Here is a 25,690-nt window from a genome sequence, read left to right as displayed (position 1 = left end):
GCTGCAGCAGGGGCGTGAGAGAGCGGTGCCGGATTTGTCTCCGCCGCGGTTCGCCCAAAGGAAACGCGGTATGGCTTTTAAACGGGGCGGGGAGGCGGCAGCGGCCGTACCCGGGAAGCTCCTCCGGAGCGCTGCGTGCCGGTGCTCGCTGCTCCCCGCGGTGGGACGGCGGCATCCCCCGGTCACAGTGCGGGCTGCTCCCGGCGCGCACCGCTAAGCGCTGTGAGCCCTGCGCAGTGCCACGGGACAAAGCCACCGCGGAGGTTTACACCGAGCAGCAGTAGAACAAAATGAGCCGGAACCTAAAGGTGATAAACATAAAAATAACGAAAGATGGAAGAATTTCATTCGGGTGAAGACTTCCTGCTATGTACCAACTCCACCTTGCCCTTCCCTTGTTCTCCAAGCGCCTCATTAACAACTCCTCGCTCCACAAAGAGCTGCTCCCTCGAAAGCACAACCGCCTGCACCTTGCCGGCAGCACCATCCCTGCCCTGCTCCAATGAGGGCCCTGCCGCCAGGCACCGCGTCACCTGCCAGGTGAAGCCCTGCAGGAGGGTCACTGCACTCACAGTGACATTTCCCTAGGTGCTTTATAAAAACGGCATACAGACACAGAATGTAAGGATGACACAAGAGACAGCAGACGTGTCTGTGGGGATACTGTCTACAGCAGAGACTCTCCGATCAATATTAAATACCGATCGGTATGGACAACATCACAGACCAATCAATAACATCCATTACTGTACTCCGTTTCTCACTACAAGAATGCAGTTTCTAAGTGAAACTCATCCTTTGGGGCTGCCCATTCAACATTAAGGCCTACCTGAACTGGCGGTGCCTGAAGGAGCCTCTGGCAGTGCAGGAGCCATAGGGTGACAGCAGCACCGATGCAGGTACGTGGCTGCCTCTGGCCCAGCAGGCACCCATAGGCCATGGCAGCAGGTGTGTCAGAAGCACAGCAGGCTGAGGAGGAACACAAAAAGCAATAGGCATTGTGAGAGGGAACGGGACACTGGGACATAGCTGTGCGCTCAGTGAACATCTCAGGTATTTGTTGCTGTGCATGCCTCACCTAGGTAACAGCTGCACAAACCTAAACATCTGGTGTTGTGATTAGAAGAGAAGAGAAAAGCGTATTTAATTTGCTAGGGTGCCATACAGTTTAAAATTATTAATTAGAACTCTGGTTTTTCCAGGTTTTCCATTTGCCCCTAAGCTCATGAGTGTGATTTTAAACACATATCTCAGTTAAACAAATACCTTCAAACATGTCTACAATAAAACCGCTCCACAGAGCTTCTCTCATGGCACTGTTATCGTGCTTAAAATTAATCCACTCAGCAGAAAGTTTTGGCCAGGGAAAGAAAGAAAAAGACTAAATTAAAAAATGGAAAAGGAAACACCAGATAAGGAAGAGAAAGAAGGCGGCGGCGGATGGGAAATCGCTGGGCCAGACAGAAACTACTTCAGGGCATTGGTGGTGACAGCTCCGTCCTGGAGTCTGGGAAGCGCATCGTGTTGGCTGCAGAGAGCACATTAAAGTCAAAGCACAGACTCAGGTTCCCTTTTGCTGATTCTTATTTGATAGTGAAGAACTCTGGCAGAGTGGTGAAAGAGAGGGCTGAGGGCTTAATGCCTGAAAGCACCGGAGTTCACCAAAGGACGTCTCTCGGCACACTGAGAGATTGCTTTAGACCTTTTTATTTCAGCAATATAAAGTGTGGCTGCAGCAATATCTCGGGGGTTCGGCTGATCCTTATCCTCGCTGAGCTACAGACTTGTGCTTTATCTCAGCAGCTCTTTGATGGAATTATTGTAATTGTAATTCACATTTGTCTATCACTCTGGATCTTAATGGATGCCTAATGGATGACTGGCCCGAGGATCAATAGTACCACGTCTTGTCTACTTGGGATGAGAGAACTGAATGTTAAAACAAATACGCCTACTATGCTAAAGATGCAGAAATAATAAGCAGATCAATGCAAACCAGGTTTGTCAGGAGGTGAGAAGGCCCCACACGCAGCATGGGAGGACCTGTGGCCCTTCTGCCCGCTCACCCAGCCCTACCAGCACGTGGCTGTGCACTTCTTAAGGAGCATAATAAATCACACAACATTTTCCACAACTAAATTCTTTCTAATCTAGCCAGACAATTCTTAAACCTTTAATGGGCTGATGATTGTAAAATCACTTCTGTCTGGGTTTCTGAGCAGTAATCTTGAAATTATGGGTTTGAAACAGCAATAATGGAATGTGTCATAAAAGAGTTCTTCCTTAGTAAGTCTATTATTGTAATAAAATAACATATCTAGTCACCTCTACATTCTACATTAACCCTTTTTATGATAATTATGAGTAAAGTGTATCTCTCATTTCCCTTCAATAAGATCCTCACCTATCACTGAAACAGCAGGCTACATAGGACTGAGAGCAAAGTCACACGGACCTTCTTTTTTATCCATGCCAGAAACTTGTTAAGATAAAATAAACCCGCTCAGTTTAAGAATTATTCTTGCCATTTGTGTAAGACTAACTTCAAATTCTGAGTCCTAATTTTGAGTTTGTTTTCACAGGAATGTATGTACAAGTACATATGAAATGCCATATTCCCGTGCTCCTGTATTTACTGTCATCACAGAACTCACAATCACACCACAACACCCACACAAACATCTTGAAAATGTGATCACTAGAACTTATTCAGGATAATTTATAGATTGCATTTTAAAATTACTCTTAAGTAGTTGCACAAAGCTAACCACAGCAAGCTGAAAGCCTTCATACTCAGTGTCAGAACACGTGGTATGGAGGAGGCTGCAAGGAACTTTCATTACTAGAAGTCACACATTATGTGTGCTGAAGCTATAGGCACGTTCATTCATTTTAATGCTTTTAACAGAATTGGATCATAAAAAAAAATCATGTTGTTAACACCACCAAAACAAAGTTCTGATAACATTTTAGGAGGTACAATCAAGGGATATTTTTAAATATATAGTAAAGATGAAGACATCCTAAAATGATATAACAGTGTTGACTAAAGATTATGGATTTCATTGATATTAGTACTAAAAACGTCAAAAGAACTTGAGATCTTATCCTGTTCACGTGAGTAATCTGTCCCAGACTGACTGCATGCACTTTTACTTCATATTTCATGTCACTTCCATCTGCATCTGATTTTTGTAGTTCATAAACATTTATGCTTCTTTTTTAAACAACCCTTGAATTGTATTAGTTTGGTTGAGATTTCTTTAAACTATGATCCCAGTATTACCTGTTCCACAAGTTTGTTGTTTTTATCTCTTCTCCACCATAACTCAGTTTCAAAGGAGAGGCAGCAAGTACAGAAAGCCTGAAATCCTGTATGTTTTCATCATCTCTGTTCTCTTTTGAAATCCGGCATTAAAGAAAAGTCAGCTAGAAAATATTAAGTTCAGTGACATACATAATTTGTTTCAATCTCACATAGTTTACTGCTGGCTTTACTTTTTAAAAGAGTTCATATTGCACCACCACACAGTGCTTTCTGGCTGGATTTAGTAAGGTTTACATTTAGTGACAACACTCTCCCTGAAAGGGAAGAAAATTCTCAAGGGTACTTTTGCACTGACCTTAACACTACTCCTGTCTTGATCTATTACAGATCATTACTAAACTTCAGAGGGAGCTGTTTTCCTTAGTCTTCCTTAGGAACTTGTTATGCATGTATTCTATGAAGAACTGAAGAAAGCCATTGTAATTCACATCTGTTTTATTAAATGTGACAGGAATATATATAAGCAACTTGGTATGACAGGAAAGTGAATCCAGGTATTTGATGGAAAAATACTATAATAAGGTCTCCAATGTGCAGGTTTTTCCAAAGAAAATGCAAAGTTGTGATATTCCTCTGTGACACTATGATGTTCAATAAAAGCTTGTATTTATAATCTGGTTTGCTTGATACAAGTAGCAATTGAAAAATAGAATAATTTTCTCTTGAAAGGGCCATCCTTTGTAACTATTATCAAGGCAGTATTAATTGCATCTTCATTTTTTATACTTATAACTTAAGTCTCTTAACAAAACTGAAAGGCCCACATAACCTGCTCCATTACGTACATAAGTTAGGACTCCTGATTATTGAACAGTGTTATTGAGATCAGAGTTTTGAATCACAGAGAATAATTACAGAAGAGGATCAGAATTGTCTTCATTTCTAATCTTTGTGGAAATAACTTAAGGAAGCTTATCAGAGTTTTTTATCAAAATTGTTAAACTGCACTTTACAAATAAGTTCCACTGCACAGCATGTCTGAACATTCTGAACAATAGAGAAAGCCAGGCCAAAAGCAGCACTGTTTCATTTCTCTCTTCTTTCTGCCTTTAAATATTTTCATCATGATTCAGTTTCAAATGTATAATCTCATGGCAGTGCTTCATGCCAGCAATTATGTACATTGTTTCACAAGGTAGTAGGCTGTCACCTGCCAACCAGCTGTGGTGGTGCCTGCAGCACACTGCAGCCCCAGCTCCTGGATCCTTCAGCCGTTTCCCAGTCCCACTGCACAGCCGTTAAGCAGCTTAGCAGCACCAGTTCCTCCAAATTTATTTCACTCATGACTCCACAGAAAGAGGCTGTTTCAACACCACACCTCCTACCCCCCTTGGTGACTTCCCATTTAATAACTATATATGGATTGATTCAGGCTGCAGTGATGCTAGTTCTTACCATGTACTGGAAAGAACTATGCACCAATGGTAAATCCACTGAACAACTAAGATGCTAAATTGATTCCTTTCTTCTGGCTGTTCCTTCATCTATTGATGAACCGAGTTTGGACAATTTAATTCAGTTTATAATAAATCCTTTTATGCTGAAGTTGTGATAGGGCTTACTCTGTGGTAGCTAGAATCATTAAAGGATTTACTATTCTTGACGTACAAAATCTTTAGTGAATGAGGGCTGAAATAACTCAGAAGCAAGTTTCTTCTGCTTATAAATGACAAAAGAGCAATGCCAAGATACAGCTGAATCACATTTCAGATGTACAAATGCTTTCAGATTTCTCTTCACAATTCAGGGAAATGGTAGGATCAGTAAAACCTTGTCATGGTTTATGATTTCTGTTATCAGTCATCTACATAAAACCCTGCCAAACCTAAAGTTATGTTTATTTTACCTACTTCCTACAGAAGAAAATGTCACAGTCTCCCAAACTATCAATACATTCTTAGCCAAACATGCACTGGCTGCATAAGTTACTATAAACTTATTTTAGAATTTAAGTGGGAGATCAAACAGCTTGGAATCGGAAACGTGAAAACTCTGTCACAGGATGAACACAGTGAATGTGCATTATTAACCACCTTCTAGCAAAAGTACAAATACTTTCTTGGCTTTGTATGCATGCTGTTATCAGAGTAGATGAAAATAGCCATATGAGGTTACTCAGCAGTGCTGGCAGTCGCCAGTTTCATTTAAATAATGATTTAAAAAAAGAATGGACATTTAAAAAAGGTGTTGCATGCATCAGGCATATGTAAAATACAGCATATGTGGAAAAGCAAAACAAAATTAGAACTGAAGAGGCACCTTTAAATGAGTTCAGCCCCTGACTTCTGTATTGGGTGAAGGAGGGCTGAAAACAACACAACTCAGGTGATGAGGCTGAAGAGCAACTCGCCCATAGCGTTCCCACTGCCAGCCTGGCAAGTGCCCTCTGGTGTAACACTACCCATTGGTTGGAAACACTGGTAATATTTAGAGCTGTCTTCCATCCCTTCCTGTGACTGGGAAACTTGCGCAAAGATCCAGGCCTGGTACCCATCAGACAGAGCACAAGGCTCAGCAGGCCGACAGGTGAGGAGAGGTGCAGCAAGGACTAAGAGCTGGTGCTCTACCACGCCACCTGTGAATGCCAGGGGACATCACTGAAATGCACTCTGAGTACTGCAGCAAATTCACTGTCAACTGAACTGAACAATGCTCCATGCTACCCTCTATGCTTACTACAGGCTGCCATTTTACTTGTATTCAACTACCAGCTCAGCAGGAAAAGCGCAACAAGCTAAGGACAACCACATTCTTCACACCTTACTGATAACTAAATAATATTGTCTGCTGTTTTGTTTTGGTTTTGTTTTTGTTTTTCAAAAAGTACTTTGTATTTCTGATGCCTAAAAATTAACTACTGTGGCTGTTCTTTTTCATGGAAGCTTGACCCAAATACTTCTTTAGATGCTAAACTTCATCTTAGGGAACATACTTGTGTTCTAGCTTTTCCAGGAATTGTACCTAACACCGATTCATTGCTCCTTTTTCTTTATTTGTCTACTGCAGTTATATTTTCTACATTGCTAGTGGCATGTTTCCGTGTGTAATGTTTTGCTAGACCCACGCTGCACAAAGCGCATTTCTTATTCACTGTAACACCCCACATAGTTTAAAGAGTCTTAAAGATTTTATACTACAAGCATGTCCTTGGAAGTATCTAAAGTCATTTATTACTAACAGTTCTTTCACATTTGTTTATAACTTCTTAATACATATTCATAGCACAGTGATTTTTGGGTTCATAAAAGAGCAAATTACAGCTTATTTCCCAAATGATTGCAAAGCTCTTCTTAACAGGCATAGATGGGTAACACAGCAAAATTTGGAGCTGTGCATCAGTGAGGCAGTTCCACAGAAAGAACGAAAAAGGATGTTAAGGAACGCATGAACTCACCTAGAAAGTTCTCTCAATTTGTCACAGGGATCATACAGCCAGATTCGTAGTACATATAATATATTAACAGGGATATGAGGATGTCACTATACTGGCTCATCAGGACAAGTCTGTCAGCTAATTTTGCTAAAAGTAAAAGCAATTTAAAGCTTAAGGGGACAGAAATGCCAGCACGCACTTAGGTGTGAATGTGAGATCATTCTGCAGACTGTGTGCCAGTACTTACAGTTAAGAAGATGCAGGACATGTTGATTCCACAGCTACAAGTCATGAGGTATGCTCCCGTGATAGAAAACTCTGGAATATTTGCTGTGTTGCTGTGAATAAATGAATGCTCCTCTCTGGCACCTCAGTGATGTAACCATTAACTGCAGGAACAAGAAGTAGTATAGTATAAACACTCAGTGTCCCAAATAAAAACTGAAAGCATGTGGTCAGGGATAGGGGGTTGGTAGACACAGACAGGAAATCATATCTGCCCTGAACGTGTGACAATTTTATCTCTATTCCTTGTTGCCTAGGCTAGTTTTCAGTGTTAGGCTGCGTACAAAACCTCAAACACATTAAAGCTGTCTGAAGTGTGCTAGTGAATTCATTGTGTAATGAATAACATAAAAATGAATAACACGACGACAAATGAACATGCTAATTCAGACCACAGTACTGAAAGGGCTGAGAAAACAAAGAACAGAGAATAGGAATAAGCCATGGAGCAAAACTAAGTGTCAGATTTCCAGAAGAATCAAAGCTGCTTCATCCTTCAATGAAGCATAAAAACATGGGAAGTCGGATTTTCTTAAATAAAAAGACCCAAATAATCCAATGTAGCTTTTAACTGTGACTGATTACGCACAGCACAGCTATAGCTGCCAGTTGTACATTCTAACCAAGGCATGTGAATAAAGAAGAGCTTGTGGTAAATGAGCTGAAGAATGTGAAGGAAAAAATAATTGCAACAATTGTATAATAACCACATTGTAAGAAAGCAGCTGAATGAACCAGATAGCAGTTCTGTAAATTCATATGCACAGAGTCTAAAAATGTGCTCGGAGAGAATTAAAACCAAAAAAGGTATCTGGCAATTTAGAGATTGAAACTATTTTATGAGAACACGGGTATTTGTTTTCACAAGACTTTCATGAGATATTTGATAAATCTTTCATATGATTTGAGATCTGGACTACACAACTGTATGCATTGTTACAGTACAGCATAATAGGGAAATATGATGCCAGATGAGTAAAATATTTGTCAAAAACTGAGAAATAAAGTCAAGAAAAATAAAAGAAAATTCTGGTCCTTGTAAGTCCCTTTTTCTGAAGGTAGTCATCCAAGATCCTCTTTCATACACATCAACTCCACACGCAGGATCAATGGTACTCCCCTGAGCTGACATTTGTTTATTTATCCTCGAGGGCAACAGTAGCATGGCTGTGTGCACTGCTGCCCAGAGATGTCATCCCTTCCCAGGATAGTTACGTGGCTGTCAAATCATTCTGGTTATTCCCTTAATTGAGTGGGAGACGAAGGTGCTAGATAGATAAGCCAACTAAATTATTGAAAAATAAGGAAATAAAATTGGAAAATGTACAATAGATCAACTTACAAAAACACTCACCAGTATCTAGAGTAGCAGCTGCAACAAGCAACAAGGAAAGAAAAGTTTATAGAGAGGTCTCTCTATATTTATATTTTACATGTTTATGAATTCACTACAACAAAAAGCAGTCAAGCAGGTAGACAGAACCTGCAGAGTCAGAAATTCTAAATCAAAAGTAAGTAACACAAATATCCTTTGATCTTTGTACAGATGTTCAGAGTAATGCAATATACATACCACAGAAACTGCCAAGAGATCCAGCATTACATGCATTTCCAGCTATCAGTGCTCAAATATTCCTCATTATAGCACTTCTTCCCATGGCAACACACTCTTTGTTGTGCCAGCGTCTGGGGAGGCACTGTGAAGATTAAACCAGTTTTAAAAAGTACTTCAATAAAAGAATTAGTATTTATTGATACTTGCATTTATATTTGTGCTTTTCAGAATCATTTATAGACAGGTTGTGTTGATTTTTCAGTTAGTAACTCAACAAACCAGTTGCTTTGGAAGCTCACTGTAATTAGCTTTTAGGAATCTACCATTTTTCACAGACCGTCTTGGAACAAATGAACAAAAATATTTGTATGCATTCATGCCTATGCTGTTGTGTACTAAAAACATAGCAGCTCACATACAAATAGCAGGCAAGTCAGGAAAACAAACCTATGACTTATAGTATCATTCTGTTACAGTAACTTGTCAATTGTCTAAAGTGAAATTAATTACAATAATTGTTTATTTATCTTACTTAAGCAATGCTCTTTTACTCTAACTATAAAAAGTACTGTTTATGCCCATAAAATGGTGCTATGCTAAAGAAATAGTAATCCAAAGAGCCAGTACTTAATAACATTATTTCATTACACAATACAGCACCGATCCATTTACGCAGCCGGAGGTGTAGCAATTGTGAATTCAATTCTTCTCGTTTCCCTTACTGCAAGAACTCTGGTGCTCTGTGATTAGCACATTTGTCCTCAACCCTACATTCACTGAACGTAATGGCAAAGCAGTGCCCATTGACTGTAACAACATGGACATATGAATCACAGAGCTTTCCCATTTCTCCAAAGTGAGGCCCACTGGCAAATATTTAACTGCCAAGGGATTTTAAATATTTTATCTCATGTCTATAGACTTATTGAAAGTAGAGTAATCCCAGTTGAAAACAATTACAATTACTCACTGCAGTGCCCACATTTAGCTCAGCACAATTCTAGATGGGTCTGTGGGCAATTTACTCAATGCATTCCAGTACAGAAGGGCTCTCTATAGGTATTCTGTAATGCCCAGAGTTCAGGGGACAAAAAGGTAATGCAAATAACATTAGTGAAACACAAATCTTGATGTGCAAGCATTCAGATTCTCAATATAACCGTAGTGTAATTTAATTTCAGAAATACTTGTATTTACTGAATAAAGTATGCTCTTTTCTTCAAAGCACTGTCACTCCAGCAGCCATTAGTGAATGATCTTCCTCAAGTTCTTTACAGGGAGAACAGAGACAGAGCAAAGGCTTGGATAGATTTCAGATTGCACAGTACCAGCCGAGAGCTCTGCAGGCAATTTAGCTCTGATCAGTGTCAGGCAGGCCTAAAGCCACTGGTGCCAAGACAGCCCCAAATCTATTTTTAAACTCTCCTGAGGGCCCCATGTTCAAAGTTGCTGAAATACAGAAACCAGCAGCAACTGTGTAATCAATTTATGTGAAATCATTTGGAAATGATTGAATCAGAGATTCAACAAGCTGGTATTAAAAGAAATGACTGAATCCTCCTCTTATTTTTATTATTGAACTGAATTTGGACCACTGCATCAGGTTATAATGGTATGGGTCTTACTTGCACTGTTTAACTCATGGTAGCTCTTGGCTCTGCTCATTCCACATTTGCCTTTGCAGTTACTAATTCATTCATTCTCCCACAATCTTCCCAGTTACATTCCCACAGAGCGCAGTCAGACTGCCAGAAGGAACAGCACTTGGCCTTGTGGAAAGAACATGGAATGTGCACACGAAGGTCACTTTCCTCTCACCATCCTAGAACAGAGGCAGATTTTGGCCATGGCCAAAAGGAATTAGCTACAAATACCTGGGATATGTTTCCTCAGCCTACAGAAAAGGATGTCATGTGATAATGGCAGCTGTACAGACTGCAGAATCCCAACCTTCATCATAGATACATTTGCAGTTATTGTGGTTAAGGACACACAGTTCCTACACTTTAAAAGACATTCTATTAAGAAAAAAAAAGCAATAATTTTAGAATGCAAATAATATAGATAGCACTGTAAAAATTGGATTTTGGCTGCTTAAAAGTTATGGAAATAATGGGTTATGAGTATGCTGCTCAATTAAGATAAAGCACAGCTATTATATAAAGACAAACCAAATAACCACGAGAAGCACTCAGTGAAAGAGCATAGCCCATTTCAAAGGGGAAAACATATTTATTTTGGTGATTAATTCTGTTCTGCATGAAAATGCAAATTAAAATGTTAATTAAGGGGAAAATGCACAACAAAAAGAAGGTGTAGTACTGAAAAAAACAGCCTCTTAGGGCTGGCCAAACAGAACTGACTTCAATGTGGTTTGGAAATTGTTTTGTTACTGACAGCAAACGTTCTAACAGGAAGGCAGGATATGTAGTCATATAATTTGTCAAAAATCAGAACGAAAAATTAATTGATTAGTTCATATAGGACCTTTTTTTCACAAAAACCTACATTAACTGAAATCAATAATTAGAGAAACTATAATTAATTGTTCCTAGGCTATGATGTTCTAGTAAGTTTATTCAGGAAGAAGCATCAAATGAAATTACAGGTACAAGAGGCTGTATTTGCTATTACCATACCTTCTACCATTAAATTTTGCTACCATAGGAGGAAAAGCAGCATTTTTGTGTAGATAGCATGTATAATAAAAAAACATTTGTTTAAAAAGTCATCCAGAAACAATACCAAATCAACAGTTATGTCATAACAAATGTTATTCAGATGAGAATTCTCAAATACTTGTGTTAAAATATTATCTAGAGATTTTCAGAAAAACTCAGTGCTCAATAGTTTCCACTGACAATAATGAGAGCTCAGCACATGCTTTGGCAGGAATCACATGAAGGTTAATTGTGTTCAGTCATGTGTAAGTAAAGAAAAAGCACAAATACTACAGCAGATAAGGGCAGACCTTGTTTTGATGCCAGTGCACTGTTAATAACACAAGAAATACTCTACTCACATAGCTTGGGTTGACTCATCTTTTCCTCCCTTTATTATGAGTCAGATTCTTTGTTATCATCTACTGAATGAAAACCTGCTGCAGCACAGTCAGTGTGAGTGGTGCCATTGATGTCAGTGAGATCAATTCTTGATTACCTCACTAACATTAATAATAACCTTGTAAGTTCTAAGGATCTTAGGCTAGCTACAATTGCTTGAAGGAAAGAAAAGACTTGTTGCAATAAGGAATAAAAGACATTTCCCTGGATTGCAGCCTGTTGGCTCCATTTTGCAGGAGTTGGGCACACAACTCCTTTATTTTCTAGCTAATCCGTCTCTTTCCTTGAAGAGCCTTGGTTTTCACTCCCAACTGAAGTACAAACAGGCTTTCAAAATGTAAATATTTTTTCTATTCAGCTATAAATAATTACAATCTGGGTTACTGGAGAATGGAACAACAGCACAGGTCCTAAATGACAGGAATCTAAATTGCACTACTGCCCTCTGTTGTGTTTTCTGTCATTTAAGTGATGCTCTATGGGATATCCATTCCTAAGGTTCCAGACCAGTTTCACCTCTACAAAGGTCTGAGCTGTGAATATCAATGGCAGAATGAATACAGGTCAGAAGGTGATGTGCTCGTGTTGGGGGCAAGGCTCTTCCTTCTCAATATGACACTTAATGCCGCTGCTTACGTTGTAAGAGCTGACAATGAAAAATCTTACAACATTCCTACAAGCAACGCAAATCATTTCAGCAAATCAGTTATAAATGAAGAAAAATTCATCCCAACAAAGTAATAACCGGAGAATGTCTTGTCTTTCTACTACACAGACTGCAGTATCCCAAACAGTTCCCCCCCGACCCCAAAGTTCAAAGCTGATGATTTACACTTTGGCAGATCCTTTCATGACACATGCATCACATCACATTATATAGGCATGACACTGTCACAGTGCATGCCTGTCAAAGCACAACACTTTGCAAAGCAGCATGTCAGGGAATAGGAAAGGGCAGTCTTGCAAACTGGGGTTAACAGGCGATGTGGTTTCACTCAACGTTTTCATCAAATTTTTTCACTCAAATCTTTGTGAATAATGTGCAGGCAGCAATGTCAGCCCTTGCAGACAAACTGCAAAAATATGTTCCCCTAAGCTTACAGTCACCGCTACATAAACAGCCACTAAACATTTGACTGCCTTTAATATTTCCCTTCTTGAGGCAACTGTCCCTATGATACAGATGTCTCCAATATGCACATCTGCCTGCAGGAGTCACTTCACTTCTTCCTACCCACAGACATGGAGAAATGAAAAATTAAATTTGATCACGTCTGTATGTGAGAACTCAAGACCCCTGGCTGGAAATCACTGGAGGCTGGCAGAGCATTCTGGCAAAATATCACTGCACGTTTGCCCTGTGCTTATGTTCTGCCCTATACATGCACTGCTGGCCACAGCTACAGAAAAACCATGGGGCTAGATGTACCTTTGGTCTCCAATTTGCATAAGTTATAGTTATATTCTGAGTGATACTCAGCATACTCAACTTCATTTTGTCAGTAGCCCAGAATCAGTGTGACTATGACAGACTGCACAGCAAATACTGCTCCAAGGAGGGCTCCTGCAGATAGCTGTTAAGCCAGGCACTGATCCGGGATGTTAGGCCCATACTTTGCTTTTGGGGCAGCAGAAGCTCCATCCCAGCAACAACTTTGCGCTCCAAATGTGCCAGTGACTACATTCACTCCCATCAGCTTCCGTGTGGGCCAAAACCTGCCTGAGGGTACAGCTGCTGGGCTGGGATGTGCTGTACTAACAGGTTTAGAGCCTCCTGAGCTCAGATGTGAGGACAGATTGCCTTTGTTGTACGTTTGGAATGACTGCACTGAACCTAATTCACCTGCCCAATAGGGAGGGTTGGCCTTTGACTTTCAGGATGTCTCGGAAAGTTCTGTCACCGCCTGCCTCTGCAGCAGCCTGAGGGAGAACACGGGGCTTCCACACAGCCTGCCCTCAGAAAAGGCAAAAATAAAACTGAAAAAGGGAATGAGGAGAGGTGGGGAGGCCTGGGCACAGGGGTGGCACATGCCTCATATTGGACACCTGGCCAGCGCTCACACAGCACGAGAATAAAACTGAACAGTGAGCGAGCGGATAAAGATTTAGAGACAGGAAGCAAAGACATCTGAGAGAGGAATTCTCTTGGCTCTGTAAGAACGAAAAAAATCCTCGCTGCAGTTCCTTAAGAATCTGGGTGACCAACCAGCAGACTCACAGGTGGGCTGCCCGAAGTGCCACAGGCAGCTGCTGTGACGCGGCAGAGAAACCGGGCAGCGGGAGCAATGCTCGGCTGCATAAACTCATACCGCGTGCAGGCACGCACTTCATTTCACACACACCAGCCGTTTTGCTCCTCACTGCCGCCCGTCGCACCACGCACAGCCGCGGCAGCCCGCTCCCCCTCAGCTCCACCCGCCCTTCCCGCGCTCCGAGCGGCGGTAAAACGGCGGCCGCGCGCAAAAGGTGAACTTCTTCCGCGCAGGCACCGCTGGGATTCGACCCAGGATCTCCTGTTTACTAGACAGGCGCTTTAACCAACTAAGCCACGGCGCCGGGCGATAGCACTTTTTGCTTCGCGGGCCCAATACATCGGCCCAGCAGCGGCCCGGCTCCTGACCGCCAGTCTGCTGCCTCGGGGAACAATCTGCTACCGAAACGTAACCTCTGCTCCAGAGTTAAACTGCATTCCTGGTTCAGCTATCCTCCCTCTTTTAAGTACCTCTCAGAAAGAAATGTTGAAACGGCTGAAAATACTGTTTTTAGGAACAAGGCTTCCAGACATTTTGAAACACTGAATATTTTATTAATTGATCTTTGCACATACACTAAATAGATACAACCCCTAGGTTGCTCCCAAGAATACTGTGCTCCTTGCTGGATGGACCCTTATTAGACAGAACTAGTTTGTACTGAAATGTGTCAGACATGAACTACAGCTTCTTCTCATGGCTGGAAGTTATTGCACAGCAGTTTTGTAGGAGTATGGCAAGAGGGAGAACCATGAACTTGCTCATCATTTTACTCACAAAAATCCTTCTGATTTCCTCTGAAAGCAAAGATTCCGTATGTGCCATAGTGGAGAAGAATTGTTTATCTAAGAAATTGAAGGAAACTTGACAATAATTTATATTTCACACATATTCATTAATAAACTGAGCTTGGAACTATTGTATTCATTAAAAAATGTTTAAAATTTACCAACAGGCAAGTAAATAAGTTTGTTCTCTAGTACCATACTATATAGACTTCAAGTGCTGGGCAGTTTCAGTCTTTAGGTGACAAGGCACAGCTGGTCAGGGCATTAGCGAAGCGTAGAATCACAGAACTGAGTTGGAAGGGACCCTTAGAGGCCATCTGGTCCAACTCCCCTGCAGTGAACAGGAACACCTGCATCTCCATCGGGTGCTCAGAGCCTGGCTGTCTCCAGGGATGGGGCATTCACCACCACTCTGGGCAAACTGTTCTTGTGCTTCACCACCCTTATCATAATCTTTCTTCCTTTTATCCAGTCTAAATCTCTCCTCTCTTAGTTTGAAACCATTTGCCCTTGTTCTGTCACAACAGACCCTGCTCAGTGGCGTAGTTTATCACTCTTGATACAGAATATTGTGGCAGCACAAGATTAAACATTCAGCTTTATATGTGCAGTACATGAAGGTGTACAGAATTCCATTTATACTTACATATATTAACATCCAAAGACTGCCAGATGAATTTAAAGATCAGGAGGGATGGAAGGTGGCGATGGCAAAATATTTCTTGCTGGAGAAGACAGACGACAGAATACACACTTGGATATCACTTCAAAGCCACCATGCTGCAGGCTTAAGAAAGGTCTTTCACATTCTTCACACTGGTATAAAAACAATAAAAATGGTAGTTAAACCACACACACAAAGTTTACTCCATTTCTATTAGACTCTATACAGCATTAATTTCAAATTCAGTAGAAAATATTTACAGAAAAGTTAATGGCATATTTTACTGTTTGATGCACCTTTGCACATGAAGTGGTTTCCTTATCACAACCAATTTTAAAAGAGAATTGTTACTACTACATTCTACTCCCTCAAAAAAGATGTGCAGATCTTCACAAAGAATGAACAATTTAATTAGTGCTTTCAGCTAGCAAAACTCAAGCTTTCCTTTAAAATTTAGGTTTTGTTTCTGAATAAAGTATGAGGTGTGGTTAGAAAATAAAATGATACAACCTGAGCAATTTTTGAGCCTTTTTCTTTTCTGCTTTCTATCACTGAAGGTATGCAATCCATCCTTTCAATATTCCACAGTCTCAAAGTAGAATCCTGAGAAACAAGAGCAATCATTTTGATGTGTCTGTGTATCACCAAAACACTGATTTACATAATTTCCAAGAAGGTGAGCTCTCATTTCTTCAGATAAGTCTCTCAACAGGAGAGTGCTAGACCCTCTCGCCTTTAAGAATCACCTCTCTCACGTTTAAGCATCATATCTTTGGAAACAACCTGTAGCAATCTTAAAACTGCACGGATGTTTTAAGATAACAAAAAATAAACATAGTCATCAAATGCTTTTTAAGATTTTCTATAATTACTTGATGTAGATGCTGATTAGAACACAGAAGTTTTGTGAGCAACTGTATTATTATTAAATGTCGTTAAACAAAACCTGACACAAAGGGATGAAATTTCACATCCTTTTTTAATTTAGCTCTTGAAATCGCATCAGGAAAGTTGTGATCACCTTTGAGGCTGAAAGAATCCACTTCTTGTCTTCACTAATTGCAACATCTGTCACCCAGTCCCAATGACCCTACAGTAAAGCAAAATCTAACTTTAAGCCAAGAAAAAAAAAAGCACATAATTAATTTTCTAATAATAAAAATTACTGTCTATACTATGCACTCATTTTGAAATGCAAAAGGAAAATTGTTATCTAGACTCCTCATGGTCAGCCAGGACAAGACATTGCTAGAAAGCTCATGTTTTCTCACGTATACCTGAAAGCAGTTGGTGTTACAAGTCCCAGAGGCAGCCAGCCCACCAGCAGCAGCAGCCAGGGGCAGTGCATCTCTCAGTTACCATGAAGGTAAGCTCCACTGAAAGACTTTTTTCCACTTTTTAAACAGTTTATTAAAGAAGTGTAAAAAGAAAGAGATGATTCCTAGTACTCATTACTTTAATAAATAAATAAATAAATAAACAAATAAATAAAAAGAGGCTGCTTAGCATGCAGTAACAGAGGAGAGAGCTCTGGGAACAGACAGCAGCTTCCCCCCATTTAAAGGCAGGGAACCCAATGCTGAAAACAGGCCAGATCTAGCAGCTGTATCAGATACCCTCCTTCTGACAACAGCAGCACTGCTGATCTCCTGTGAACAGCACTGAGCTGGCATAAGAACAGAGGCAGGTTGAAGTCTAAAATGACGTGCTTACTCCAGTGATGTAGGTTGTATAAACATAAATGGAATTAAATGGAATCAACAGATAAAATCCCTAAGGTTTAGGCAGATATGGTGCCATTTTTATGATTAACACCACATTCAATAAATCAATTATAGAAGACAAATGATTGTGTATTTTCTAAGCACAGAGAAAAAGCTAAATATGCATATATAAAACTTAAGTAGTTTTTTTACAGCAGAATCTTTAAAATGTTTTTAAATTTAGTTATGAGCACCAAGGAACAGGAATTCTCCATAGTTACAAAGACATTAACATTTAAACAGATGCCTTTGTGTTTAATGGGAAACTGAGTTACTTACAGCGATTGCTGTGAACTGAGATATCTGCAGTAATTGCATTTTGCAAAGCACCAGTGGTGTGGAGAACATGTGCTGCTGTTGTTCAAAAGGTTTAACCTGTACAGTTCCAACTCAGGAGGGTCTGTAAGCCTGCATGTAAGGTAACCAGCATGAGGCACAAGCTTATAAGCTCCCTCAGATAAAGATACTGTCTTGAACGCAAACAACAGAGGAAAGTTATTTTTAAGCTCAAAAGGCTTTGAAGGAAAGCTGTATTTTCTGATGCATTCCAGGTGGGCTTTTTCATGAATGTTTTAGCTAAGCCTTCAGTACTGCATGCAGTAATTCAGAAAGAAAAAAAAAAGTCCACTGAAATCAGATTTGCAGAGGACAGGAAAGGAAGCAAGGTTGCAAATCTGTATTCTGACATAATTGCCTGACTTCTGTGAAATTAACATTTGCAAAATGCGCACACAGAGTTATGAACAGTTTTAATTCATGCCATAAAATCATATCCCATAGTTAGCTGGAGTCTCATGTTTATAACTGACCTGATAGAGGTAGTATCTTTGTAACTAATTGTGTAAGAATATATTGTTCTAACCAATTACATCACACAAATTCAATATGTTTTCCTGCCTGTATCTGGAAAGGACGGGCAAGGATATTGGGTAACAACAAATACAATGCTTTTAAAGGAGCACACACTTTACAGCTTCTATCAAACTGGTGACCAAATAAAACCGCAGTACCTTTAAGCTTAACTTCTTATATCCTGCATCTGTTTCCCATATGGTTATAGCGTTGTCATATCCACCAGACACTACAAGTGATGCTGAAATATGAAATCAGAATATTTACTGTATATTTGCTTTGACACACGGACTAATAAGAGACTCCTTCTAGCACTGTGTCAGACTTGGTTAATAACATGTAAGTAATGAGCTATTAGTCATGCTTTGACAAGATGCTAGAAGTTCCTTTTGGCTATTTGTTGCTAACGTTCTTGGTTTTATAAATAGTAAGCATAAGTTTGCATAATAGTAATGTAACAGTAAACAGTAATAGTAAATATAGTAATAGTAGTGAAGAAGTGAAGCTGCAAAAGGGAACAGCTAATTAGACCAATATGTAGAGAAACTCATATCAGCCCATTCCAGTGAAGAGAACTTGTTCCAGTACAATGCCAGTTTGCAATAATACAAATTTCATGCCTGTAGAGGGGCTGCTGATCATCAATTTCAGTTTACATGGAGATCATTTTCTTGTAATTAAATATGCTATCTTGGAAATGACAAATTACTTACATGATTGGAGTGGTCACTTGTGGCTCACATGTTATGTGACATACACAGATACTGAGTTACACCGTGTGCTGGTATCAAGATAACTCACCATCTTGGCTAAAGCAACAGGAACTAACAGAACCCTCATGTCCCTGGTTCAAGGTAACAGGTCCATGACTCCGAAATTCTCCTGTCTTTACATCCCATATTTTTAAGCTCCTGTCCCAGGATGCTGTGCACAAGTAACGACCATCAGATGTAAAGCAACAATCTGAGATAGCATTGCTGTGTCCCCTGAAACATGAAAACACCCCAACAGTGAGGTTTTGTAAGTATTATCAAACTCTCAGCCTCTTGTGGCACTGAGTACTCTCTCCATCCAGTAAGCATCATAAACACATTCTGAATGTTAACTGTATGGATAGTCCTGTAAAGCTCCTGGAGCTACTCACAGTCCTGTAGCCCGCGCAGGTTTGGGCCCCTTGCAGGGTGAGCCATTGGCTGGAATGAACTCAAGCAGTGAATGAGTAATGACATTGCGTTGCAGCTACAGAACAACCACACTTCTTTAAAAGCAAGTTACCAAAAAAGTCCAAAAAATGCGGATTTCCATTCTAATACTCAAAGGAAAGAGATGAATCAATTTATATTAAAGTCTATAAAAGGAATCTGGAAGCGCTGGAACAGGTTGAGAACTTTGGGGCTTCATGCAGTCTGCACCAAGGGAGGGATCACAAGCCTCTCTTACAGGAAACAAGGCTGTTGTCACTGTGATTTAAAAGAAATATTATTACAATGCTCCAGATTGAATTTCCCATCCAAACTAATTCCTAATTCCTCATCAGACTATTTATTACTGTTTAAAGGCACTCTCTATTTACTGTTGTTATAATTCAAAGCTAAATTTGTTGAGTTTATTAAAAGCTATTGCTATTTTAACAGCTCGCTTGATATCTATCGTATAATTTATTCTTAAAAATGATAACAATGCCCAACATTAACCTAATTTTTAAATGTAATGCTTATTTCAGCAAGAGATGTAAGGGTTTAGCACAGGGAACTGTAGGAGCTCACTAGGAGCACAGCTGCTGATACTGGGCATGACATTCTCCAAAAGTAATGCCTTTTATGGTGTCAGCCCACAACATCAGTGGTAGATATTGGTGGTATGGCAGTAGAGATTGAATCTTCCCACTAATATTGTTGCTGTGTGACAGATGGCAGCAGAGGGACAGTCTCACAAAATGGCGCCTTACATGGAAATGCACATGAAGCAGAGGAATGTCATCGAATTCCTCCATGTGGAAAAAATGGCACCCATTGGCATTCATTGGCACTTGCTGAACATTGGTGGAGACCAAACAGTGGGTGTGAGCACAGTGATGCAGTGGATGGTGCATCCCAGCAGTGGTAACAGTGACAGTGGGTCACCTCCACTGGTGCAGCTCTTGTTCATTGCTGGTGAAAATGCACATCTGATGATGGTGCCTATGCTGCAAAATAGCGTTTTGTAGCTGAAAAATGATAAATTTATTTTAAAATATATAAATGCATACAAATTTTAAATAATGGGTGTTCTTGTGCTCTTTTGTTACAGTTTCCATGGAATTAAAAAGGAGGCATTACTTTTGCAGCAAGAAATCATGTGGAAAACCTGTACCTGAACTCAGAGTGACCACAATTGGTTCACTGTGAAAATATAAGTACATACTGAGCTGGGGTCCAGAGCATCTGTCCTGAATCCAATCCTGTCTCATACTGCCATTAACAACATAGATAATGAGATAATGAGAGATGAAAAGAAGACAAAGAGGGAAGCCAAAAACAGTCTACAATTATACAGGAAAAATTATTAAAATTCAAAGTGACCATTGTGTTACTTCTACTTCACTATATAATGATTTTAAAGACTTCTTTTTTCTTCATAATATTTTATCTTCTCACAGGTCGATGATTATAAATCCTTCCTAATTAGTAGGAATAACATCAATAAGTTTATACTTCAGCACTATATTGCGTATGCTTCTTCCAGTGCATATAAAAGAACCTAGAAGCTCTAAAAACTGGCACAAAAACACTGCCAAAATGCAACTTTTCAATTATTTACAGCAGGAAGCTTGAGTGGAAATTTTTATTCATGCATTCCACATATGTCATTTGCTTACATATAACTTAATTCAGTTCAACAATTACAGTTCATTTTCTCCTGTACAAATCCTACCATAACTCTCACTGATAATTGTCAAGGATGCAAACAATACCACGCATAATTAACTATAGTATTATTTCTTACTCTTTAATTGTAATTGAGGTGGATCGAGCTACCATATCCCACAGCTTTATAGTCTTATCGTATGATACTGAAGTCACTCTCTGGTTATCAGGATCAAAACAGCATCTTGTGATTGTACTCCTGTGATGACCTATAGAAAATACACCAAGAGGAACTATTGTAAAGCTGATTCCCAGCTTTGAATCATTAGCTCTCCATCTCAGTGCACAGGTCTGAAAGGCAGAACTACCCAGTAGCTATGCACCAGTCTATCTGCAAAACACAGACATTTAGCAAGGAAGAGCATCTGAACTGAGTTCATTATTATTATTATTATTAAGAAATAAAAGAAATCAAAAACTGAATAAACAAAATTTAAAAGTCATAAATCTTACCTTGGACACATGCCACCTCTGTTGCACTTACTGCATCAAAAACAGATATGGCATTGCCTTTATCCGAGGCAGATACCACATATTTGCCATCATAGGAAATATTACATGAAGTTACAATGCCTTCATGTTCTACTGTCCACTAAAAAGAAAAGAAAGGGTTTCGGAAACACCTTGAAGGTTAGAGATAAGAGCCTTTAACAGCATTTGCTTTAATCTCTAAGTGGGCTAAGAAGAGAGGAGTTTGGTATTACTTTATTTTGGCGAAAGGTGATAGAAGTACTTACATCCAATTCTATTTTTAAAATAGCAGTAAGTTTAAAATTAGACAGGGATACTCCGTTCAAATCCTAAAATGTTAATTCGATCAGTCTAACATATCTTCTGAAACAGATTATTACTATTACAGCCATTTTTATCTGAAATAACTGAGACATCTTCATCAAGGGACTTACTGTGATCAAACAATTAATCAGATCAAAACCTAGGCTAAAAATCAAGCCTGCCTACCCTGACTGTAGTGCATTGTGCAAACAAAGAATGCTTTTGTTTTTTTCTTATTTGTCAATAACTAAAGAATGCATCTGAATTTTACAGTTACACCTTCTTGAAGATGCACTCAAAAGGATACATACAAGCACTTTTCCTGTTTCCATATCCCAAGTCTTGACAGTGTTATCATAGGATGATGTTACCACCCTAAAAATGACCATGAAAACAGCACTCAATGTTCTCACTCAAGAGAAGATATTTGAAAATAAACGCTAACTTTTAATTCTGACAATGATTTGAAATCCTCACACTCATTAATTTAAAAAGATTTGTAAACACTGCAGCAAAAATTGCCTTTTGCAGTTTAAAATATGTAATTATTTATATTTCAGTATAAACTAACAATAAAAATGTCATGTATGCAATTTTCAGACACTGCTCTGCACAAACACAAACCCACATTACACAACAAAGCTAACTGATGACAAGTGGCAGGTTTCCATGAATGAGGAGGTCACCAAGTTTGCCCTCACGTTGTTTTATTAGAATATTTCCAAATATCTAAAAAATAGCATTTATATGGAATGTCACAGTATAGGTCAAATGTTTTTAGTCCCATTGTGGCTTTTTCAGTTTTTTGATCAAGTTCAAAAAATGTCACTTTCACAAATTTTGCCCAGGAAACTTCATGCAAGCTAAAATTAAATTCTCAAACCTTCTATTCTTTTCATTATGCATACGTTTCCTTCACTTGCATGATCTCTGCTCCTAAATGGAAGCACTTAGCACAAGAGGTAACAAGAAGATAATGAACTGGTGGCATTTTTGGTTGGAAGGCAGCAGGCAGAATGGCACATATACAATCCCATGATCAAAAGATTAGACAACTCTTTAATTTGATAAAAATTGATTTGAACTACAAATTAATGATAAAATATAGCAGAAATAATACCCCTGGTGGCAACGTATGACCTACTCAACCAAATGTTAATGCATGATGCAGTTGCTTTAATTATTATACCCAGAGATTGACACTAGATAAAATGCATTTCTTCTTAAATTGACGTAACAGGCTTAGTGGAAAGAGTATAGATTATTAATAAACAATACAGAACTTTTATGACCATATAAATCTCACAGATGAACCCCTGCGGCTTGGTTTCAATGTTGTTCTTCTATGCAATACTTGTTTACACGCTCCTTTCAGAATATAAACCATAGATTTCCAGCCACAAATAGCTCACAAGCAGTAATTCCTTTGCCCTGCAAAGGTCATGACTTGGACTGTTCCTTCAGTGGCCACCAAATGAAAACAAAAAGATTTAAGCTCTGCTGCACAAACTGTAGGTGAAATCAACTGGAGATGAAGGAGTCTGGCAGTGAACAGGCTGCCAGACGAAGACGAAGGAATAATGAACAGAAAATGAAGCAACAGAAGTTTCACTTTGATGAACTAGAAAACCGTAGGAGCAACTGAAGAAGTAACTGATCTGTTCCAAATTTGTCTAATGTTTTCCACGTGCAATCACATTTAACCTTGAAAATCACATTGTCTCTTTTTTAAATTAATTGTGATAGAAAATAGTCACCTTCTATCATCAGGACTCAAGTTGCATTCAGAAACTGGAGCTGTGTGTTCTTCAAAAATTTGAACAGGAAATCCTTTGGCAACATCCTTGAATAAATCCAGAGGAGTTTTATTGGGAAGAGCTATTTTTGTGAAAAAATCATAGCACCACAAAACCAAAGCAAAACAAAGCTTGTGAAATAAGGTTAGCCTTATGTGTGTGCCTTACATGTTTTATCTAATCTAAAAATACAAATGAAAACTTATTTCTGTGTATTCCAAAAGTCAATTATGACTGTGGTGTTCAAATCACTGGCAGCCATTCTCCATTCTCATCAGTACTATCCACCCAAGTGTTGCCTCGTGTTTCACAAGCCTGCCTCCACACCAGCCTGGTCCAGGCACTGGTGCCAGGACTTTTTGTTGTTTGTACAAAACCAACCAGAGGTCCATTGTTGGGCTCCTGTGTACTGCAATGATACAGATGAAGACTGAGACTACAAAGAGGCCAAGATCCATCACACTGACCAACATTTCACTCCTTGCTCATTTGTACTCTGCCACCTTCTTCTGTGAGGAGGCAACTTCAGATTCTTTACAAAATTATTTCACCTATCAGTAGTCAAATCATATTAAGCCATTACCATAACAGATGTTTTTTTAAATTTGCTGTTGTGTTCACAACATACCCAGAGCTTCACTGTTCTGTCATAAGAGCATGAAAGTATTTTTGAGTCTTCACAGCAAAAATGGCAGGAACTCACAGTATCGCTGTGCCCTCTTAGAATTTTAAATTGAATCTGTAAGCAAACAGAGCAAAGTTTAGGAAATCTTCTCCTGGGGCAGGAGAACCCTTGGGGCAGCCACTCCCACGCAGTGGAACACCATGCAGCAGCAGAGCTCTGTGTGGAGAGGTCACATCCTGCTCTGGCACTAGGCTGCAGCTGCTCAAGATGGTCACCACCTGGTGGAGAAAGGAAGGCTGGTGGATTTGATTCTTATTTTCTGGAGAGAAAGGGCTGGGTTGTTTCCTTTTGCTTATTTTTCCCAGTTTCTCTCAAGCAAAGTAATATTTATTTTTAAATCTCAAAAGTCTCCCTCAAGTCTTTCAAAAACCTTTCTGTGTTTCGGTAATTCTGGCCCATGGAGAAGCAGTGCCAAAGGCCCAAGGGCTGTGCTGTTTAGCCATGACCACCACGAGCTGTCTGAGACACTCTGAGAAAGCCTTTCCTCAGTCACTGAGTGCCCACCACAAGTCTGTGTGAATTAAGCCACCAAAAAGCCCACCTCCCCCAAGCATTGGTGCTGAGCTTTCAGAAGCCCTGCACCAGCACTATGCCAGTGCTTCCTTCCTCCCAGCAGCCCCGCTTCCCCTTCCCAGCCCACCTCTGCCATTTGCTCCTGGTCCCCCCAGCGCCCCTCAGCAAGGGACATCTCAGGCTGGAGCTCAGGCAGTGGCTCTATGGCCAAGGGATCCTCACGGCTGCCCCCCGCCGCCATGCTGCCCTCGCCGCCTCAGCCTCAGCCTGCGCAGTGGCGGGAACACAGCCCTGAGACCTGGCTGCCCAGTGTGGGTTCACTCTGTCACAGCTGTGCTGGTGCAACGCAGGGTCTGTTTTATATCTTGCTTGCAGCAGAGGCAACCTCAAGGCCTCAGATGTTTTTTCTCCCAGCCCCTAGTGTTCTTTTTGGCTTTATTTTAAAAACCATGCATTCTGCAATTCAGCACACGACTATTAACCACCTTGCTCTAATCAAGAGCTGTGATAAAGCTGCAGATACCGAAAGACACATCTGGAGTCAGATACGAAAGAACTACTACCTACAATAGAGGATTTCAGTGATGTTTTTGTTCATAAGTTTAGACAAGGTTGCTCTGGAGTCCTTGTGCACCTGGGAGCTAAGGGGCTGCAGGTCTACCTAAGAGCTTGCTGGTTAATAGCTTACATTAATACTGCAAGCTGACAAGTACTTTCTAAATGTATTGCATGAAATAAAAGTAGTGTTTTCATTGTAAATACATTTAATTGCTGAATAATGCAGTTTATACTTATAGTACTAATGTATTAAGGCTAATACAGCCTTAATTTCTGTAAAATTGACAGCTTATTGGTTTAGGTCTGCTATGGCAAATGCTATACGTACTTGGGAGATGTTCCAACTCCAGTTACAGCCAGATGCTGGGAAAATGTGACCTGAATTTCTGTGTTAGAAAGGTTAGAAGCAATAAAAAATACACACACCGAATACATATTTTGCATTACTTCAGTTTTTAAGTCCCTAACTTAATTCTGACAAACATTTGCCATTCAGAGTGAAGGAAAGAGAGAATGGTTGGAAAAAAACTTCAAAA

The 25,690-nt window shown here is 39.8% G+C and overlaps 1 protein-coding gene, 1 long non-coding RNA gene and 1 other non-coding gene across 3 annotated transcripts; all 3 read right to left on the bottom strand.

Moving 5' to 3' along the window:
* Window positions 1-881: 881 nt before the first annotated feature.
* LOC116216189 lies at window positions 882-8,994 on the bottom strand. The gene is made up of 3 exons (XR_004161170.1): window positions 8,560-8,994; window positions 6,949-7,090; window positions 882-969 (listed from the first exon to the last, which is right to left on the bottom strand). It is a non-coding gene; the product is annotated as an uncharacterized LOC116216189 (long non-coding RNA).
* A 5,092-nt stretch (window positions 8,995-14,086) lies between these two features.
* Window positions 14,087-14,159, bottom strand: TRNAT-AGU. The gene has a single exon. It is a non-coding gene; the product is annotated as a tRNA-Thr (tRNA).
* A 970-nt stretch (window positions 14,160-15,129) lies between these two features.
* On the bottom strand, window positions 15,130-25,300 carry WDR88 (WD repeat domain 88). The gene is made up of 11 exons (XM_010717750.2): window positions 24,724-25,300; window positions 24,027-24,137; window positions 23,360-23,445; window positions 21,914-21,977; window positions 21,282-21,420; window positions 20,908-21,037; window positions 18,724-18,908; window positions 18,081-18,163; window positions 16,329-16,397; window positions 15,818-15,910; window positions 15,130-15,459 (listed from the first exon to the last, which is right to left on the bottom strand). The coding sequence occupies exons 1-11, from the start codon at window positions 24,835-24,837 to the stop codon at window positions 15,322-15,324; spliced, it is 1,212 nt and encodes a 403-aa protein (XP_010716052.1). The 5' UTR covers window positions 24,838-25,300; the 3' UTR covers window positions 15,130-15,321.
* Between the last annotated feature and the right edge of the window lie 390 nt (window positions 25,301-25,690).

The sequence above is a fragment of the Meleagris gallopavo genome, chromosome 13 (genome assembly GCF_000146605.3).
Source record: "Meleagris gallopavo isolate NT-WF06-2002-E0010 breed Aviagen turkey brand Nicholas breeding stock chromosome 13, Turkey_5.1, whole genome shotgun sequence".
NCBI classification, from domain to species: Eukaryota; Metazoa; Chordata; class Aves; order Galliformes; family Phasianidae; genus Meleagris; species Meleagris gallopavo.
The sequence above is the reverse complement of the archived record's forward strand: the minus strand, read 5'-3'. Positions and strand labels throughout refer to the sequence as shown.

What these genes read in the sequence shown, in the direction of transcription:
- WDR88 (XM_010717750.2), bottom strand. Translation starts at nt 24,837, where the DNA reads ATGGCGGCGGGGGGCAGCCGTGAGGATCCCTTGGCCATAGAGCCACTG. An exon ending in TTGAGTCCTGATGATAGAAG is followed by an intron (nt 21,978 to 23,359) that starts GTGACTATTTTC and finishes GGTCATTTTTAG; the next exon opens with GGTGGTAACATCATCCTATG. An exon ending in AAGGCTCAAAAATTGCTCAG is followed by an intron (nt 15,460 to 15,817) that starts GTTGTATCATTT and finishes TTTTTATACCAG; the next exon opens with TGTGAAGAATGTGAAAGACC.